This window comes from Anomaloglossus baeobatrachus, chromosome 3 (assembly GCF_048569485.1).
Source record: "Anomaloglossus baeobatrachus isolate aAnoBae1 chromosome 3, aAnoBae1.hap1, whole genome shotgun sequence".
NCBI classification, from domain to species: domain Eukaryota; kingdom Metazoa; phylum Chordata; class Amphibia; order Anura; family Aromobatidae; genus Anomaloglossus; species Anomaloglossus baeobatrachus.
In genome coordinates, this window is record NC_134355.1 from 22217699 (window position 1) to 22231561 (window position 13863).

Consider the following 13863-nt stretch of genomic DNA (forward strand, 5'->3'; position numbering starts at 1 on the left):
GACTAAGATGGCTCTGCTCGATCACATCATGGGCAGTGGGAGCTGATACTTGAGTTCTCCATAAAGCAGCACTCCAGTGTTGTTTATTGTAAGGGTGGAATGGAGCTTTAAATGTAAGTCGCCTGCCCCCTGTGTTATACTCTTCAACTCCTATCACCGCCAATCCGGTCATATCTCTAACCTGACAACAGCTCCAGTGTTTCATGGAACGTACTGGAGCTCACTGTTCAATGCATCTGTGACGCCCCTGGACTATCAGGTCGTCACAGGGTACTGCACAAGCTGCCCTTCCGTGCAGTATTCCGCCTCCCTCTTGGTTCTGGGTCCCTACTTAAGTGGTGTTGCCTCTACCAGCAAATGAAAATCCTAGAGACACCCGGCACCACACCCACCAGACACACCAGTGGACGGCTTGAGAGGAAAGGAGTCGCACACCTGGGGGGTCAAGGAAGGGGAAGTGAGAAGTGTAGTCAGTTGAGTTGAGTGGAGTGAGTGGAAAAGGAGGTGGAGAGTACCCTCGAGCTGAGAGGAGCTCAGAGGAAGTCGGGAGTGGGGACTCCCGAAGTAACTGCCTAGCTTGCAGACGTTGGTCTGGGCCTAGACGAGTCGGACCCCCGGTCGCAGGGGATCGTGGCAAGGTGCTCGGACCTGTCGAGGTGGACGACCGGCAGCCTGGCCCTATCACCGGTCCGGGAATGAAGGCACGACGCGGTACACAGACCCTAGGGAGTAGCTTCAGGCAACCCGGCAATTCACCTGAGGAGGACGGAGCCTTCACAATCTGTTCCCACCCGCTCCAGAATCGGGGCATTAGCGCAACGAGGGGATAGGACTTTCCAATCAAAACGATCCAGAAAATCCCAAGCGTGAGCCCTGAGAGCAAGCTCCCATACTTAGCCATAGTGGGGAGTGGGGCCCAGCTAGTTCCATGCTACCGGGCCATCAAGTTAAAGTCTAAACTAAGTGCCAGGAGGCAGGTCACGGACCACCAGGCAGCACCACTTGGGGACGGGACCCGGACGAGCTCCCTTCAGCGGCAGCGGTACCCAGAGACTTGGTTTACCCGGTTGTCGGTGTCTGCTTATGAACTGAGTGAATATGAGTGTGACCCCTTCATACCCACGGCACTACCATCCCTTCACGAGTCCCGGGGCATCCCCTACCCGTGGAGGGTTCCAACACCTGGCTGCCCCGTTCCATCATCCCCGGGTGCTCCCATCAGCAGCAACAGTACTCCTAATTGCCACACACCGCGGGTGGCATCACGAACTATAACTCCCCTGTAAATACCTCCCTTTTTCATTCGAGTGGCCGCACGACCCCCGGGTCCGGAAACCTTCGATCCACAGTGAACCCGGATCCGAGCAGCTCAGCTGCTTCCACGGGGGCGGTACATATCTATATGAAAGTCTCCTTCTTGCCTTGTTCTTGCCTCATTCTAGCCCCATTCTAAAATCATTCTGGCTCCTTTATGGCCCCGTTCTGACCTCATTCTGGCTCCTTTATGGTCCTATACTGGCCCCTATCTGGCTCTGTTTTGGCTTCATTCTGGCCCTGTTTTGGTCCTTTTCTGGCCTCGTTCTGGCTTCGTCCTTGCCCCGTTCTGGCCTCATTGTGGCCCTATTCTGACCTTGTTCTGGCTCAGTTCTGGCCATGTTCTGGCTCTGTTCTGGCCTCATTCTGGCCCCATTTTGGCTTTGTTTTAGCTTTGTTCTAGTCTCGTTCTGGCCTCACTGTCTTCATTATGGCTCCTTTCTGGTCTCGTACTGGCCTCATTCTGGCCCTTTTCTAGCTTCATTCTAGCCTTGTCCTAGCCTTGCTCTAGCATCATTCTGGCTCCATTATGACCTCGTTCTGACCCCATTCTGGCCTCGTTCTTGCCTCATTCTGGCCCCATTCTGGCCTCATTCTCGCCCCATTCTGGCCTCATTCTGATACCATTCTGGCCTCATTCTGGTGCCATTCTGGCCTCATTCTGGTACCATTCTGGCCTCATTCTGGTGCCATTTTGACCTTCTACTGGCTCCTTTCTGCCCCTATACTAGCCCTATTCTGGCCTCTTTCTGGCTCTGTTCTGGCTTCATTCTGGCCCTGTTTTGGCCTCTTTCTGGCCTTGTTCTAGCCTCGTTTCTGCCTCGTCCTGGCCCAGTTCTAACCTCGTTCTGGCTCCATTCTGGCCTCATTCTGACTTCTTTGTGGCCCCATTCTGGCCCTGTTCTGGCCTTGTTCTGGCCCCATTCGGGTCTTGTTCTGGCCTCATTTTGGCTTTGTTCTGGCCTCATTCCAGCCCCATTCTGGCCTTGTTCTGGTTTTGTTATGGCCTCATTTTGGCTTTGTTCTAGCCTCATTCCGGCCCTATTCTGGCCTGGTTCTGGCCTGGTTCTGGCCCCATTCTGGCCTTGTTTTGGCCACATTCTGACTTCATTGTGGCACCTTTCTGGCCCTGTACTGGCCCCATTGTGGCCTCTTTCTGGCTTCTTATTGGCCCCGTTCTGGCCTCTTTCTGACCCCATTCTGACTTTGTTCTGGCCCCATTCTGGCCCTGTTCTGGCCTCATTCTGGGCTTGTTCTAACCCTATTTTGACCATGTACTATGTACTATCCTCATTTTGGCATTGCTTTGGCCCCGTACTGGCTCTTGTAGGCCCCCTTTACACGTCCGTGAAACACGTGCGTGTTTGTTCCGTTTCCGTATATACCGGAGACACGGACAAACATGCACCAATGTTAATCTATGATTGTGGTCACACGTGCGTTATTTCATTATGTCCGTGTGTGCGTGTCCGTGATCCGTATGTGTTTGCGTTTTGCACAGATGCATGTCCGTTATCTGCACGGAGCACGCACACGTGGACACAATGAAAGTCTATGGGTATGTGCACACATGTTAGTAAACACGTATGCATCTACCTATAGTCCATGTCCGTTTGGTGTTTTTATTTCTAGTGATGTCGGCCATTCTTTCTATTTCTGTGTATGTCGGTCAATCTCCCTGAGTCCGTCGGTCGGTCTCTCTGTCTCTCTGTCGGTCTCTCTGTCTGTCTGTCCCTCTCTCACAGTCTGTCGGTCAGTTTCCCCCCTCTCTCATACTTACCGTTCCCCGATCACCGGCGCGGCGCTGCACGGCATTCACACTGCTGCGGCGGCTTTTACTATTTTGAAAAAGCCGGCCACTCATTAAACAATCTCGTATTCCCTGCTTTCCCCGCCCACCGGTGCCTATGATTGGTTACAGTGAGACACGCCCCCACGCTGAGTGACAGCTGTCTCACTGCATCCGGTGGGCGTGTCTATACTGTGCAGTAAAATAAATAAATAAATAATTAAAAAAAACGGCGTGCGGCCCCCCCCAATTTCAATACCAGCCAGATAAAGCCATACGGCTGAAGGCTGGTATTCTCAGGATGGGGAGCCCCACGTTATGAGGAGCCCCCCACCCTAACAATATCAGTCAGCAGCCGCCCAGAATTGCCGCATACATTAGATGCGACAGTTCTGGGACTGTACCCGGCTCTTCCCGATTTGCCCTGGTGCATTGGCAAATCGGGGTAAGGAGTTATTGGCAGCCCATAGCTGCCAATAAGTCCTAGATTAATCATGTCAGGCGTCTATGAGACACCCTCCATGATTAATCTGTAAATTACAGTAAATAAACACACACAACTGAAAAAATCCTTTATTAGAAATAAAAAACACAAACACATTCCCTCATCACCAATTTAATCAGCCCGAAAAAGCCCTCCATGTCCGGCGGAATCCAGGATGGTCCAGCGTCGCATCCAGCTGTGCTGCATGGAGGTGACAGGAGCTGCAGCACACACAGCTGCTCCTGTCAGCTCCACGCGGCAAATGAAGAGTGCCGTGCGATCAGCTGCTGTCACTGAGGTTACCCGCTGTGACTGTGACAGCGGGTAACCTCAGTGACAGCTCAGCTGATCGCGCGGCACTCTTCATTTGCCGCGTGGAGCTGACAGGAACGGCTGTGTGTGCTGCAGCTCCTGTCACCTCCATGCAGCACAGCTGGATGCGACGCTGGACCATCCTGGATTCCGCCGGACATGGAGGGCTTTTTCGGGCTGATTAAATTGGTGATGAGGGAATGTGTTTGTGTTTTTTATTTCTAATAAAGGATTTTTTCAGTTGTGTGTGTTTATTTACTGTAATTTACAGATTAATCATGAAAGGTATCTCGGGGAGACGCCTGACATGATTAATCTAGGACTTATTGGCAGCTATGGGCTGAATGAGGACATTATTACTGGATGGGGCTCAGGACAAGGAGCATTATTACTGGAAAAGGCCAGAATGAGGACATTATTACTGGATGGGGCTCAGGACAGGGAGCATTATTACTGGAAGAGGCCAGAATGAGGACATTATTACTGGATGGGGCTCAGGACAAGGAGCATTATTACTGGAAGAGGTCAGAATGAGGACATTATTACTGGATGGGGCTCAGGACAAGGAGCATTATTACTGGAAGAGGCCAGAATGAGGACATTATTACTGGAGGGGGCTCAGGACAGGACACATTATTACTGGAAGAGGCCAGAATGAGGACATTATTACTGGATGGGGCCAAGGACAGGACACATTATTACTGGAAGAGGCCAGAATGAGGACATTATTACTGGATGGGGCCCAGGACAGGACACATTATTACTGGAAGAGGCCAGAATGAGGACATTATTACTGGATGGGGCTCAGGACAGGACACATTATTACTGGAAGAGGCCAGAATGAGGACATTATTACTGGATGGGGCTCAGGACAGGGAGCATTATTACTGGAAGAGGCCAGAATGAGGACATTATTACTGGATGGGGCTCAGGACAAGGAGCATTATTACTGGAAGAGGTCAGAATGAGGACATTATTACTGGATGGGGCTCAGGACAAGGAGCATTATTACTGGAAGAGGCCAGAATGAGGACATTATTACTGGAGGGGGCTCAGGACAGGACACATTATTACTGGAAGAGGCCAGAATGAGGACATTATTACTGGATGGGGCCAAGGACAGGACACATTATTACTGGAAGAGGCCAGAATGAGGACATTATTACTGGATGGGGCCCAGGACAGGACACATTATTACTGGAAGAGGCCAGAATGAGGACATTATTACTGGATGGGGCTCAGGACAGGACACATTATTACTGGAAGAGGCCAGAATGAGGACATTATTACTGGATGGGGCTCAGGACAGGACACATTATTACTGGAAGAGGCCAGAATGAGGACATTATTACTGGATGGGGCCCAGGACAGGACACATTATTACTGGAAGAGGCCAGAATGAGGACATTATTACTGGATGGGGCCCAGGACAGGACACATTATTACTGGAAGAGGCCAGAATGAGGACATTATTACTGGATGGGGCCCAGGATAGGACACATTATTACTGGAAGAGGCCAGAATGAGGACATTATTACTGGATGGGGCCCAGGACAGGACACATTATTACTGGAAGAGGCCAGAATGAGGACATTATTACTGGATGGGGCCCAGGATAGGACACATTATTACTGGAAGAGGCCAGAATGAGGACATTATTACTGGATGGGGCCCAGGACAGGACACATTATTACTGGAAGAGGCCAGAATGAGGACATTATTACTGGATGGGGCCCAGGATAGGACACATTATTACTGGAAGAGGCCAGAATGAGGACATTATTACTGGATGGGGCCCAGGACAGGACACATTATTACTGGAAGAGGCCAGAATGAGGACATTATTACTGGATGGGGCCCAGGATAGGACACATTATTACTGGAAGAGGCCAGAATGAGGACATTATTACTGGATGGGGCCCAGGACAGGACACATTATTACTGGAAGAGGCCAGAATGAGGACATTATTACTGGAAGAGGCCAGAATGAGGACATTATTACTGGATGGGGCTCAGGACAGGGAGCATTATTACTGGAAGAGGCCAGAATGAGGACATTATTACTGGATGGGGCTCAGGACAGGGAGCATTATTACTGGAAGAGGCCAGAATGAGGACATTATTACTGGATGGGGCCCAGGACAGGACACATTATTACTGGAAGAGCCCAGAATGAGGACATTATTACTGGATGGGGCCCAGGACAGGGAGCATTATTACTGGAAGAGGCCAGAATGAGGACATTATTACTGGATGGGGCCCAGGACAGGACACATTATTACTGGAAGAGGCCAGAATGAGGACATTATTACTGGATGGGGCTCAGGACAGGACACATTATTACTGGAAGAGGCCAGAATGAGGACATTATTACTGGATGGGGCTCAGGACAGGACACATTATTACTGGAAGAGGCCAGAATGAGGACATTATTACTGGATGGGGCCCAGGACAGGACACATTATTACTGGAAGAGGCCAGAATGAGGACATTATTACTGGATGGGGCTCAGGACAGGACACATTATTACTGGAAGAGGCCAGAATGAGGACATTATTACTGGATGGGGCTCAGGACAGGACACATTATTACTGGAAGAGGCCAGAATGAGGACATTATTACTGGATGGGGCCCAGGACAGGACACATTATTACTGGAAGAGGCCAGAATGAGGACATTATTACTGGATGGGGCCCAGGACAGGACACATTATTACTGGAAGAGGCCAGAATGAGGACATTATTACTGGATGGGGCCCAGGATAGGACACATTATTACTGGAAGAGGCCAGAATGAGGACATTATTACTGGATGGGGCCCAGGACAGGACACATTATTACTGGAAGAGGCCAGAATGAGGACATTATTACTGGATGGGGCCCAGGATAGGACACATTATTACTGGAAGAGGCCAGAATGAGGACATTATTACTGGATGGGGCCCAGGACAGGACACATTATTACTGGAAGAGGCCAGAATGAGGACATTATTACTGGATGGGGCCCAGGATAGGACACATTATTACTGGAAGAGGCCAGAATGAGGACATTATTACTGGATGGGGCCCAGGACAGGACACATTATTACTGGAAGAGGCCAGAATGAGGACATTATTACTGGAAGAGGCCAGAATGAGGACATTATTACTGGATGGGGCTCAGGACAGGGAGCATTATTACTGGAAGAGGCAAGAATGAGGACATTATTACTGGATGGGGCTCAGGACAGGGAGCATTATTACTGGAAGAGGCCAGAATGAGGACATTATTACTGGATGGGGCCCAGGACAGGACACATTATTACTGGAAGAGCCCAGAATGAGGACATTATTACTGGATGGGGCCCAGGACAGGGAGCATTATTACTGGAAGAGGCCAGAATGAGGACATTATTACTGGATGGGGCCCAGGACAGGACACATTATTACTGGAAGAGGCCAGAATGAGGACATTATTACTGGATGGGGCTCAGGACAGGACACATTATTACTGGAAGAGGCCAGAATGAGGACATTATTACTGGATGGGGCTCAGGACAGGACACATTATTACTGGAAGAGGCCAGAATGAGGACATTATTACTGGATGGGGCCCAGGATAGGACACATTATTACTGGAAGAGGCCAGAATGAGGACATTATTACTGGATGGGGCCCAGGACAGGACACATTATTACTGGAAGAGGCCAGAATGAGGACATTATTACTGGATGGGGCCCAGGATAGGACACATTATTACTGGAAGAGGCCAGAATGAGGACATTATTACTGGATGGGGCCCAGGACAGGACACATTATTACTGGAAGAGGCCAGAATGAGGACATTATTACTGGATGGGGCCCAGGATAGGACACATTATTACTGGAAGAGGCCAGAATGAGGACATTATTACTGGATGGGGCCCAGGACAGGACACATTATTACTGGAAGAGGCCAGAATGAGGACATTATTACTGGATGGGGCCCAGGATAGGACACATTATTACTGGAAGAGGCCAGAATGAGGACATTATTACTGGATGGGGCCCAGGACAGGACACATTATTACTGGAAGAGGCCAGAATGAGGACATTATTACTGGAAGAGGCCAGAATGAGGGCATTATTACTGGATGGGGCTCAGGACAGGGAGCATTATTACTGGAAGAGGCCAGAATGAGGACATTATTACTGGATGGGGCTCAGGACAGGGAGCATTATTACTGGAAGAGGCCAGAATGAGGACATTATTACTGGATGGGGCCCAGGACAGGACACATTATTACTGGAAGAGGCCAGAATGAGGACATTATTACTGGATGGGGCCCAGGATAGGACACATTATTACTGGAAGAGGCCAGAATGAGGACATTATTACTGGATGGGGCCCAGGACAGGACACATTATTACTGGAAGAGGCCAGAATGAGGACATTATTACTGGATGGGGCCCAGGATAGGACACATTATTACTGGAAGAGGCCAGAATGAGGACATTATTACTGGATGGGGCCCAGGACAGGACACATTATTACTGGAAGAGGCCAGAATGAGGACATTATTACTGGATGGGGCCCAGGATAGGACACATTATTACTGGAAGAGGCCAGAATGAGGACATTATTACTGGATGGGGCCCAGGACAGGACACATTATTACTGGAAGAGGCCAGAATGAGGACATTATTCCTGGATGGGGCCCAGGATAGGACACATTATTACTGGAAGAGGCCAGAATGAGGACATTATTACTGGATGGGGCCCAGGACAGGACACATTATTACTGGAAGAGGCCAGAATGAGGACATTATTACTGGAAGAGGCCAGAATGAGGACATTATTACTGGATGGGGCTCAGGACAGGGAGCATTATTACTGGAAGAGGCCAGAATGAGTACATTATTACTGGATGGGGCTCAGGACAGGGAGCATTATTACTGGAAGAGGCCAGAATGAGGACATTATTACTGGATGGGGCCCAGGACAGGACACATTATTACTGGAAGAGCCCAGAATGAGGACATTATTACTGGATGGGGCCCAGGACAGGGAGCATTATTACTGAAAGAGGCCAGAATGAGGACATTATTACTGGATGGGGCCCAGGACAGGACACATTATTACTGGAAGAGGCCAGAATGAGGACATTATTACTGGATGGGGCTCAGGACAGGACACATTATTACTGGAAGAGGCCAGAATGAGGACATTATTACTGGATGGGGCTCAGGACAGGACACATTATTACTGGAAGAGGCCAGAATGAGGACATTATTACTGGATGGGGCCCAGGACAGGACACATTATTACTGGAAGAGGCCAGAATGAGGACATTATTACTGGATGGGGCCCAGGACAGGACACATTATTACTGGAAGAGGCCAGAATGAGGACATTATTACTGGATGGGGCTCAGGATAGGACACATTATTACTGGAAGAGGCCAGAATGAGGACATTATTACTGGATAGGGCCCAGGACAGGACACATTATTACTGGAAGAGGCCAGAATGAGGACATTATTACTGGATGGGGCCCAGGATAGGACACATTATTACTGGAAGAGGCCAGAATGAGGACATTATTACTGGATGGGGCCCAGGACAGGACACATTATTACTGGAAGAGGCCAGAATGAGGACATTATTACTGGATGGGGCCCAGGATAGGACACATTATTACTGGAAGAGGCCAGAATGAGGACATTATTACTGGATGGGGCCCAGGACAGGACACATTATTACTGGAAGAGGCCAGAATGAGGACATTATTACTGGATGGGGCCCAGGATAGGACACATTATTACTGGAAGAGGCCAGAATGAGGACATTATTACTGGATGGGGCCCAGGATAGGACACATTATTACTGGAAGAGGCCAGAATGAGGACATTATTACTGGATGGGGCCCAGGACAGGACACATTATTACTGGAAGAGGCCAGAATGAGGACATTATTGCTGGAAGAGGCCAGAATGAGGACATTATTACTGGATGGGGCTCAGGACAGGGAGCATTATTACTGGAAGAGGCAAGAATGAGGACATTATTACTGGATGGGGCTCAGGACAGGGAGCATTATTACTGGAAGAGGCCAGAATGAGGACATTATTACTGGATGGGGCCCAGGACAGGACACATTATTACTGGAAGAGCCCAGAATGAGGACATTATTACTGGATGGGGCCCAGGACAGGGAGCATTATTACTGGAAGAGGCCAGAATGAGGACATTATTACTGGATGGGGCCCAGGACAGGACACATTATTACTGGAAGAGGCCAGAATGAGGACATTATTACTGGATGGGGCTCAGGACAGGACACATTATTACTGGAAGAGGCCAGAATGAGGACATTATTACTGGATGGGGCTCAGGACAGGACACATTATTACTGGAAGAGGCCAGAATGAGGACATTATTACTGGATGGGGCCCAGGACAGGACACATTATTACTGGAAGAGGCCAGAATGAGGACATTATTACTGGATGGGGCCCAGGATAGGACACATTATTACTGGAAGAGGCCAGAATGAGGACATTATTACTGGATGGGGCCCAGGACAGGACACATTATTACTGGAAGAGGCCAGAATGAGGACATTATTACTGGAAGAGGCCAGAATGAGGGCATTATTACTGGATGGGGCTCAGGACAGGGAGCATTATTACTGGAAGAGGCCAGAATGAGGACATTATTACTGGATGGGGCTCAGGACAGGGAGCATTATTACTGGAAGAGGCCAGAATGAGGACATTATTACTGGATGGGGCCCAGGACAGGACACATTATTACTGGAAGAGGCCAGAATGAGGACATTATTACTGGATGGGGCCCAGGATAGGACACATTATTACTGGAAGAGGCCAGAATGAGGACATTATTACCGGATGGGGCCCAGGACAGGACACATTATTACTGGAAGAGGCCAGAATGAGGACATTATTACTGGATGGGGCCCAGGATAGGACACATTATTACTGGAAGAGGCCAGAATGAGGACATTATTACTGGATGGGGCCCAGGACAGGACACATTATTACTGGAAGAGGCCAGAATGAGGACATTATTACTGGATGGGGCCCAGGATAGGACACATTATTACTGGAAGAGGCCAGAATGAGGACATTATTACTGGATGGGGCCCAGGACAGGACACATTATTACTGGAAGAGGCCAGAATGAGGACATTATTACTGGATGGGGCCCAGGATAGGACACATTATTACTGGAAGAGGCCAGAATGAGGACATTATTACTGGATGGGGCCCAGGACAGGACACATTATTACTGGAAGAGGCCAGAATGAGGACATTATTACTGGAAGAGGCCAGAATGAGGACATTATTACTGGATGGGGCTCAGGACAGGGAGCATTATTACTGGAAGAGGCCAGAATGAGGACATTATTACTGGATGGGGCTCAGGACAGGGAGCATTATTACTGGAAGAGGCCAGAATGAGGACATTATTACTGGATGGGGCCCAGGACAGGACACATTATTACTGGAAGAGCCCAGAATGAGGACATTATTACTGGATGGGGCCCAGGACAGGGAGCATTATTACTGAAAGAGGCCAGAATGAGGACATTATTACTGGATGGGGCCCAGGACAGGACACATTATTACTGGAAGAGGCCAGAATGAGGACATTATTACTGGATGGGGCTCAGGACAGGACACATTATTACTGGAAGAGGCCAGAATGAGGACATTATTACTGGATGGGGCCCAGGATAGGACACATTATTACTGGAAGAGGCCAGAATGAGGACATTATTACTGGATGGGGCCCAGGATAGGACACATTATTACTGGAAGAGGCCAGAATGAGGACATTATTACTGGATGGGGCCCAGGACAGGACACATTATTACTGGAAGAGGCCAGAATGAGGACATTATTACTGGATGGGGCCCAGGATAGGACACATTATTACTGGAAGAGGCCAGAATGAGGACATTATTACTGGATGGGGCCCAGGACAGGACACATTATTACTGGAAGAGGCCAGAATGAGGACATTATTACTGGATGGGGCCCAGGATAGGACACATTATTACTGGAAGAGGCCAGAATGAGGACATTATTACTGGATGGGGCCCAGGACAGGACACATTATTACTGGAAGAGGCCAGAATGAGGACATTATTACTGGAAGAGGCCAGAATGAGGACATTATTACTGGATGGGGCTCAGGACAGGGAGCATTATTACTGGAAGAGGCCAGAATGAGGACATTATTACTGGATGGGGCTCAGGACAGGGAGCATTATTACTGGAAGAGGCCAGAATGAGGACATTATTACTGGATGGGGCCCAGGACAGGACACATTATTACTGGAAGAGCCCAGAATGAGGACATTATTACTGGATGGGGCCCAGGACAGGACACATTATTACTGGAAGAGGCCAGAATGAGGACATTATTACTGGATGGGGCCCAGGACAGGGAGCATTATTACTGGAAGAGGCCAGAATGAGGACATTATTACTGGATGGGGCTCAGGACAGGGAGCATTATTACTGGAAGAGGCCAGAATGAGGACATTATTACTGGATGGGGCTCAGGACAGGGAGCATTATTACTGGAAGAGGCAAGAATGAGGACATTATTACTGGATGGGGCTCAGGACAGGGAGCATTATTACTGGAAGAGGCCAGAATGAGGACATTATTACTGGATGGGGCTCAGGACAGGGAGCATTATTACTGGAAGAGGCCAGAATGAGGACATTATTACTGGATGGGGCTCAGGACAGGGAGCATTATTACTGGATAATGCACAGGATGGGGGAGATTATTACAGGAAGAAGCCAGGACGGGGGACATTATTACATGGGGGTGAACCAGCATGTCTTTATAGGATCTAATGCACCACAAGAGCCCATACATACATCTATCCAACATGAAGGTGGAGGCCCAGGTCCAAATTTTGCATTGAGGCCAATTGGACTATTTACACCACTGGTTACTGAAGTACAATTATTCACATTCCATCAGTTTTTACATTTGTATCAACAAATATAAGAAGTTTCTATAAAGAATGAATATTCCCAGCGCTGACCCGGATTTCTCCAGACTTCTGCCCTTCGCCCCGGCGGTTGGACATCGGCTTCTGGACCAAATCCTGGCTGAGGACTCGTTCTTGTCTCAATATTTACATAAACTTCATGTATTTGGCAAAAGTGTAAAAACGTATGATTTTTTTATAATGTAACTAGAAACATTCGACAAAAAGAACTAAAAACAATGAAACCTAAAATTTGACCCAGTCTCAAAACTTTCGGCCACAATTGTGCGTTCACGTGTCCGGTATTTCTTTGTACAGAAATCTGAGAATTCTTTCTTTTAGCAATGTAGAGCTTCTCATCATCCTCCCTGTATCTCACAATTACCCTCCCCTTTATGATTGTGCGCAATTTAATGAAAAATAAGAAACAAATGTCCTGCTAATCTGCGGCCGTATCTCCGCTGCACTCGGAATCCAGCCTCATCTGTTTGCAAACATATTAGCCGAAGCAAAAAACGATTTCCAGTGAACGTCTGGCTATAAATTTCAGAGCCGAGAGCAATGAGAGCAATCAATATAATCAATGTAACATTTAGCGAAACACGGGGATACATTGTATCCTGCGGCTGATTGCTGGGACAATTTCCCGATCGTATAATCAGCTTTATATATCTCTTGTCACATTTGTCCCATTTGTAAATTCCCCTCCTCCACTCGCAGATCAATTATCATCCAGCGAGGCGCCACATACCTCAAACAGCACGAAGCCGATCGGCAGCCAGTCGCCATATTTGTAGCGGTTTCTGCTGGTTTGCATGAGAGACACGACCACGTTTACTCCGCTCTGGACCTGATCAGAACTGGTCACCCTTATTCTGTACAGAGGATTCTTGTTGCAAAAATCTAAAGTAAATGTGATGCAATTATATTATTATATAAAATATATACACACACAGTACAGACCAAAGGTTT

General features: G+C 48.5%; 1 protein-coding gene across 1 annotated transcript in view; it reads right to left on the reverse strand.

Annotated features, from left to right (window-relative positions):
- Window positions 1–13863, reverse strand: part of LOC142297149 (calpain-2 catalytic subunit-like) — a 104442-nt gene that overhangs the window by 33688 nt on the left and 56891 nt on the right. Inside the window, exon 20 of the mRNA XM_075341424.1 lies at window positions 13643–13794. Coding sequence (XP_075197539.1) covers window positions 13643–13794 — 152 coding nt within the window. The remainder of the gene's footprint in view (window positions 1–13642; window positions 13795–13863) is intronic.